Here is a 7,712-nt window from a genome sequence, read left to right as displayed (position 1 = left end):
GGGCGCGGGGGGGGGGTCGCCGGCCCCCCGCGATGTGTAGACGAGCCGTGGCGGACTTCTGAGGACGGCCGTTGTCCGTTGCTTTTATCTGAAGAAAAAAAAAACGAGCAGAGATTATTCTCTGCACAGAAACACAGCTTCAAAGATCCCGACTCGTTGGTTCAACTTCCTCACAGTCAGAATGTCGTAGCTCCCCGCGCTAAAGGCTTTGCGCGACGACACCACCGCCGTCTTGGGGTCAATGAAGAACTTCCCTTCCTCGTTCCCGTCCACGATGCTGTAGGAGAGGTCGCCGTTTGGACCCTCGTCGCGGTCGTAGGCAAACACGCGGTAGATGGGCTCGCCCTTCTTCCTGCGCTCTCGCTCGGCGAGTTTGACCTGGTAAACCTTCTCTGGGAACGTGGGCTTGTTGTCATTTTCATCCAGGACTTGAACCATCACCCACACTGTGGTCTGTCTGGGACTGGGTCCACCGTCCGACACCAACACCTTCAGGGGCAAACAGGGTTGAAAGTCAGAAAAAGATTTTGATTTTGAGACTAAGTTTTCTAACGATATCGGAATTCGGCTCGTTGTGAGTTTGCAGATTTCATTGGAAATGACCGGCATTTATTTTCGTTACGTCAGAGACATCTCGGATTTCACTGGTCTGATTATAGTTTCACATTTGAGAGGATCAACCATGAACTGTTTACGGTGCCGGAGAGAATCATAATAAAATAGGACGCCGTATCTCCAGGTTTGATACGTTTACTTTTTTTTTAATAAAAAGAAATATTCGTAATAAAATGGAAAGAAAAGGAAACTCTACACTTTTATACCGCAGCCAAAGCCCCCTGCAGTATCTTAGAGATATATGAACATTCCATACAGCGCAAACATAAAAATGCCATTTATAGTTTGTACCCAACCCGATGGGATAAACAGAGGAGAGAAAAACAACTGCACAACAAGACGCATCGTGAATAAGAAACGGCAGCGGCTGCAATTTACCTGCAGTCGAGACAGAGCAGCGGAACTTGTTATTACTGTCTAATAGAGACCAACACACACACACACACTAACACAAAGACACCATCCATGGACCATTTCTATCACTGAACTTATGCAAACCTGACTGAGGAAAACAGAACAAATGAGTCTGGGATTCTCTTCATTTCATTCTTCTCACACACCTTCAGTCTCTTCTAAATCTGTGTTTTTTTTACTCCATAAAACCTTCAGTAACCAGACCCTAAATATGTCAAAGAATCACAAAGAATTCATTATCCAGATCGTAAGCTTTAAGTCCATTGGAGACCTGACCCCCCCTCGACCCCACCCTGGATTTATTCACAGGTTTATCTGCTGTAGTGTGAGTATCGGAGCAGAACAGTCACATGACTGTTTTCCTTCCAAACATCACCATGACTACGACCACTCCTGATATGACACTGAGATCTTCCATATTTATCACAGACACAGTTTCTTGGCTGCGTTTCACGTGTCTGGATCTTCGCGGACGAAGACGACCACGGCTGACCTGTCTTACATCGTACGTGACAGAAACAGCAGCTTTAATCCGAACAGAAACAAGAAACAAACATGGTCGACACTCGGAGCAGCTGTGGTTCAGTGGAACGGTCGACCTGACAAGGTCAGAGATGAAACGTTCGGTCAATTTAATAAGGAACAATCTAACTTCATAGCTATATTTTTTAGATTATATGTTTTTCAATAACTGCACTATAGCATTAGATATAAACTTGCGATGACCGATCGGCCGACCGATTTTATCAACCCAATACTAGCACAATTATGTTTAAGTTTTTCCTCTGATAATAAAAACCCGATAACACAATACCTGGGTTTCACCTAATGATGTGTGACCTAAAAATAGTTTTGGGGAAAAACGGCTGTATATGAAGGTGAAAGCCACTAGATGGCGGCATTTCAGCTCATTTTTTAAATCTGATTCAATGAAAAAAAGTGTTTGTTGAAGATGAACCTGTTGAGAAATTAATACAAAATAATTTTTTTTTTGGGTCAGCAGAAGTTTAATTTAATTGTCCTTTAATTATGTTACCGTGGGAGTGATGTCACACATATGGAGGTGTTGATGGAAGCAGAACTTTGACACAGACTCACCTCTAAAACATGCTCCGCCTGCTGTTCACGGTCCAGTTTCCTGGAGGTTGTGGTAATCAGACCTAAGACAGAAACCAGAAGAGGAAACCATTACAACACACACACTTACACACAAACACTTACACACACACAAGGCCTGACGCACGGTGGCACCGAGCCAAATGAGCAAAGTGACACGGCAATTAGTGAAGTGGATGTCGGACACGATGACTGACTTGCTGTAATCACATGAAGAGCGGAGCAGCTGCAGCAGCGACGGCCGCTGATGAAGGCTCCAAATTAAGACGGGACCGTGGTCGGAGACGAGATCGGAGTCGTCAAAAGACACAGAGAGAAACACAGGCACGCTCACAGCCCCGGTGGTCAACATAATTAGTAGCATCACTTTCGCCCCAAAGGGGGGGGTAGGTGGGGGGGGGAGGGCAGGAAGTCCAACGCCGTTCAGGATTACAAACAAAACCATGCTTTGGGGCCATGAATATTTTATTGGAGCGGGGAATCAGGCATCAGGCTATCAGCTGTGGAGTGAATCAAAACTGCAGAGCCATGTTTAATTAACGCGGCGCTACGAAATTAATGCGAGAGCCCCAAAGTCAGGGATGCTCCGTGGTGCATTTTAAACAAAGGGTTCATCTGCAAACGTTCACTCCGTTTAGTCACATCTTGTAGTCATTAATAACACAAGGCCGATTTCCAAGTTTTTTTTTTTTGTGTTTTTTTTTTGGATGTGGTGTCAGATGAGGTTAACAGTTTTAAGCTGATACTTTTGGCTATTCTACAAAAGTTTGAGATGAAACATAACACCTGTGGATTTTTGTCTTTTTTCATATATAGCATAAGAATTAGAGAATTAGATCAGGATCTGCAGCCTGCTGACGACAACCACACTCCTCAGGTCACAAACTTATTTCATTCTTTGACTCTGTTCGTGAGCCCAAAAGTTCATGACTTGTATTAATTTTTCCCATTGTAATTAATGTATAAATCCAGTGAATCTGCTCTTTGGTCTAGAATTTTTTTTAAATATTTTTTTGCTTTATAATACAGAAATAACACCACTTTTCCTAACAGTGTTGTTGCTGCGGAGTAAGTGCCTTAGCAGCTCATGCAACGCTTTGACCACCGGGTGTCTCATGCGCTCCGGTGAGCAGCGTTAGTAGCGGCGAGAATTCCTTTTTTTTTATGCGTGTGCGTGTTCGTGAGTCAAAGCATTTGAAAATAGTGTTTCTAGTCCGATTTGTTCATAAATAAGGATGTTGGTGACCTGTGACTGTATGTAGCCTTTTTTTTTGGATTATTGATCGTACGTTGTACACAGGGCAATGTTATCGTACAAATTCGTACACAGGGCAATGTTATAGTACAAATCGTACAGACTCAAATATTGAAGAAAACACAAAACGCAACAAATCACGTGAACCTTTCTGGTCACACCCAACGTCACGTTTTCCTAGAAAACCTGCAGTATTTTCAACATTCCTTGAAGTATACTCAGGAGCAGTACGTGTACAATTATCACCCATCGACGGTGGTAATACTAACATCCTTTGAAATGCAAAGCATGAAACCCCCAGGTTTGATATTTACTGCTTCATGTTATTGGCTGTAAAAACGTCCTGCTGAGCGTAAACCAAACACATAAAAATAAAGAACGCCACCTGCTGTCCTTGTTTACAGCGCTAACAGTGCGGAGTTGTGTACATACAGGAGGAGAGCGCTGCCGTTTCAGCATTCTTCTGTTTTTAGTCAGATGATGTTTGAGGACGGGAGTGGGGGGGCAACAAGAAGTTAAAAATGGAAATGTTTTTGTGCAGGAATAAACGAGGACAGGTGTGATCGTTAGCCAGTTACATGAGTTTTCTGTCTTAAAGCGGAAGTACACGCTCATCCTGCAAAATCACATTCAAACTTTCAAGACTTGACCCACTTTCAGAAGATCACAAAAATACATTTCATCTTGTTGATTTTACCAATGTTTCTACAATTTCTGTTTATTTATTTATTTATTTATTTTACCCTCTTGGTCACAAGTCAACCCTCATTAGCAAACGATGCATAATTGCCCAAGAAAAACAACCAGTAGGGGGCACATTTGCAGCCAACAACTTGGAGATCTACTGATAAAGCCCAAAGAAGAAGGGAGGCTAAGGTTATTAGCAGAGTTAGCTTCACTTAGCCTAACTGGCCAAACTGTACATGTGATTGTTTAAAATCACAAAGGGAAACACTGTGTGCTGCTAATGCTGCTAACAGGCTGCTAACAGGCTACATGCTAATGCACTGAACACATACGCTGGAGCAGATATTCATGAGTTAATGGATCAAATGCTAGTTTCAAGTTTCCCTCATTAGCAAACGATGCCGTCTCTGCAAATTACCTTTGGTAACAATGTAATTAGATTAAAAAAAACAAAAACAAAACTGATTGGATACTGGCAGTGATTGACAGCTGGAATGTTAAACAGACGCTGGGTTTCTAGGCTGCATTGATGTGTCAATCAGAAAACTGTAAACTCTCAGGTCGTCTCGCATCAAGTTTCCCAGATGCCCCCTTATGTTCAGGGAAGGAAACTTTCACATTTCCACTGCTTCATACGACAAAACGCTTTACAACATGGTGTGTGTGTGTGTGTGTCTGTGTGTGTGAGAGAGACAGTTCAGGTTACATGGAGACTATCAAGGGCAGATGAAGGATTTAATGAAGTGCAGGAGCAGATGTAACATGGAGAACAGTGACTGGTTAAGAGTTTCTCCATGTGAGTTTCACATCTGCGATAACGTTCTTTTTCACTAAACAACCTGCCTCAGTCCTCGACAGTCGTCTGCTTCTACGACATCGTTAACATCTGTGGTTCGGGTTTAAGGAGCCGGCTCCAAAAAACACAAATAATCAGTAATGATGTTTATTTTTGGTCCGACGTCGACGTAGAACTTCACCACAGCTCAGTTAGGTTTAATTTAGCGAAGAGCTGGTGCTGCACCGAGCCGTTCCCCACGTCACGTCGCAGCGGTGTTAAAGTGGAACAGTCGATGGAGTCTTTTTGTCAACACTGTCATAAAAATGTAGGCGCGATCTTCAGATCTGCTCCTCGGGGGACAGCGCGGTGTTTCTCCTCACCTCTGAACTAACACAACCTTTTCAGAAAAATCACTTGGAATTCAAAGAGACGAGGAAAAGAAAAATATTCAAGTAGAAAAAAAGTCAAGTTTTAGTGATAAGAAATTTTAAATATGAAGGTTAAACATTTCAATTATAAATGCAGCATTTTTTAAAATAAATTTGATATTCTATAATTTAGTAACGATAAACCAAACTGTTCAAATCCTATATTTTAAATTTTGAAAAATTCAGCAGTTTCTTCATTTATATCACAGTATCACATACATAAAAAACAAACTCCTACATTAATCCTTTGGACCAAAAAGGGGGAAACTGTGTGGTTAGAGGAGGAAACATTATTTTGTATAACCATAAAATAAAAATGTTATCAGTATGTGATTACAGCGGTGATTTGTCGCGGCCTGAGAGAACGCTAGCACATTATCGCAGCAGATAACATCAAAACATTAGTCACTCTATATTTGAATGGAGAAGATAAGACACAAAAAATACACAGACTGCATTAAAAATGATAATCATTTGCAGCCGTAGCCGTTGAACAGGGGTTTTATCTGGACGTGAGTTTCTTTTTTTTTCTGGATTATTGATGGGTCAGAGTCAGTAGAACAAAGAGGAGAACTGTTTAGCAAATAACAGGGTCAGAGTCAAAAAGTTCTGATACAGTAGTTTTTGGCTTTTACATCATATTTTGACCATGAATTTCTCTCTTAAACTGGTTTTTGTTATGTTTAATGTTAATTTTTCAACATGAATCAAACATTTTTTAAATCAATTTTTTAATATAATTTAATTTTGGTAATCAATTACTAGACACTTCAGGTGACCCCATTTGAAATCCAGGCGACCTCACATGGGGTCACGACCCGGAGGTTAAAAAAAAAGCAATCTAAAAATGTCAGTTAAAATCAATGACAGTTTGATTTAATCCAGCTCCAGATTCTTGTGACGGTGGAAAAAAGAGAATTTTAAATTTATTTCTGGAGGATATGTACAGAAAAAGCTTTGTTCTGAATTCAATTTGTTGAAGAACTCTGTATGAGCCGAGACTTGAACTGCAAACCAACTTATTAAGTGAGGTGTGAACCTGACCACCGTTCATCGGACACGTCCTCCGAGGGCCGTCTCTAAACCTAAACTGTTGATTGTTGAGTCTCAGAAGGCTGTGACGAGTGTTTCTACTCTGCTGTCGTTACGTAGCCACCGCTTCTGTCGACGGCGTTCATTTAAAGCGACGTGAGCGCGACTTCATACACTCTGAGTGTTCCACTTATGAAACGCAAGCTTAACTGTAGGAGAAAAGCTACTGACTAATGAGAAAACAACTGCTACGTCTGCTTTATTAGGCAGCCAGGCTGACACACACACACACACACACGCAGCAGCTGACTGGGTGTGGGGGGGCGGTCATTAGCACAGACACAAACACAAAGTGACAGCACTCAACAGCTACGCCCTGTCACACAAACACAAACACACACTGAGAATTAAGACACACACCTACACATTTTGTCAACATCTGAAAATCAAAAAATAGAAACAAAAAAAAACAAAACAAAGAAATGAATGTTAAACACGTGTACGCCACAGTACCATCGATGACCAGCGTCCACAGCATCTGGACTCTGAAAAAACATTCCTATCTATAAATATATAACGAAGCCGTTTCTAAATTTGTTTTTTGAGAAAAGACAAATTTCACTGGAGCTGCGATGATGTCATGACTTTCACCAGGTTTCCATTTTGATGTTGCCTCTGGTTTCACATGTCTGTGAAGGTTCTCGATCAAACAGGTCATTTTATCTTCAACTGGACAAAACTGTCAAAAACCAGGACAGTCCAGTTGGACATGTCCAAACTCCTCTGGACTCTGATGTCAGAATGTTATCATTTCATCCTGATCAAAAACATATAAAGTTGTTCTGATCCCCCGGAAAAAGTCCGTGTTTTAGGGCATTGTTTCCCAAAGACTGGGTCGTGGCCCTCAGGTGGGTCGCATCAAGTTTCCCAGATGTTTATGAATAACGTCTATTGATTTGGGTCACGAAGGTTTGTGACTTCTAAAATATGGGTCCCCAGAAAAAAAGTTTGGGAAACTGTGTTTTAGGGGATTTGAAATGAATCCTTTTTTGACTCCCCCTCGAACGCTGCACATACTTGTACAGTGAGGCATGCTGGGATTCTGTCTGTGTTTCTATTCAACCGACTGCAGACCTGGTTAACACTAATCACTAAAGGATGTACTGGAATGAGAGTAATGAGATCATGTTGCATTCTACAGTCCACACACACACACACACCAGGTCAGTGCACACAGACACATCATGTCCCGTCTGTATCTTTGTCCTCACAATATCAAAATATGCCGTGTACGCACACACACATTCTTCTTCTTCTTCTTCGGTGGTTTTATGTGTGTGGAATTAAACAGGAAGATCATCCATTATTAAAGACTGAGACACAGATT

At 41.6% G+C, this 7,712-nt stretch overlaps 1 protein-coding gene across 1 annotated transcript in view; it reads right to left on the bottom strand.

Moving 5' to 3' along the window:
• The window catches only part of fat3a (FAT atypical cadherin 3a), a 127,139-nt gene that overhangs the window by 34,258 nt on the left and 85,169 nt on the right, over nt 1-7,712 (bottom strand). The window contains exons 5-7 of the mRNA XM_025054841.1: nt 2,128-2,189; nt 175-489; nt 18-88 (exon numbers count right to left, since the gene is read on the bottom strand). Coding sequence (XP_024910609.1) covers nt 18-88; nt 175-489; nt 2,128-2,189 — 448 coding nt within the window. The remainder of the gene's footprint in view (nt 1-17; nt 89-174; nt 490-2,127; nt 2,190-7,712) is intronic.

This window comes from Cynoglossus semilaevis, chromosome 4 (assembly GCF_000523025.1).
Source record: "Cynoglossus semilaevis isolate Cse_v1.0 chromosome 4, Cse_v1.0, whole genome shotgun sequence".
Classification (NCBI taxonomy): domain Eukaryota; kingdom Metazoa; phylum Chordata; class Actinopteri; order Pleuronectiformes; family Cynoglossidae; genus Cynoglossus; species Cynoglossus semilaevis.
The sequence above is the reverse complement of the archived record's forward strand: the minus strand, read 5'-3'. Positions and strand labels throughout refer to the sequence as shown.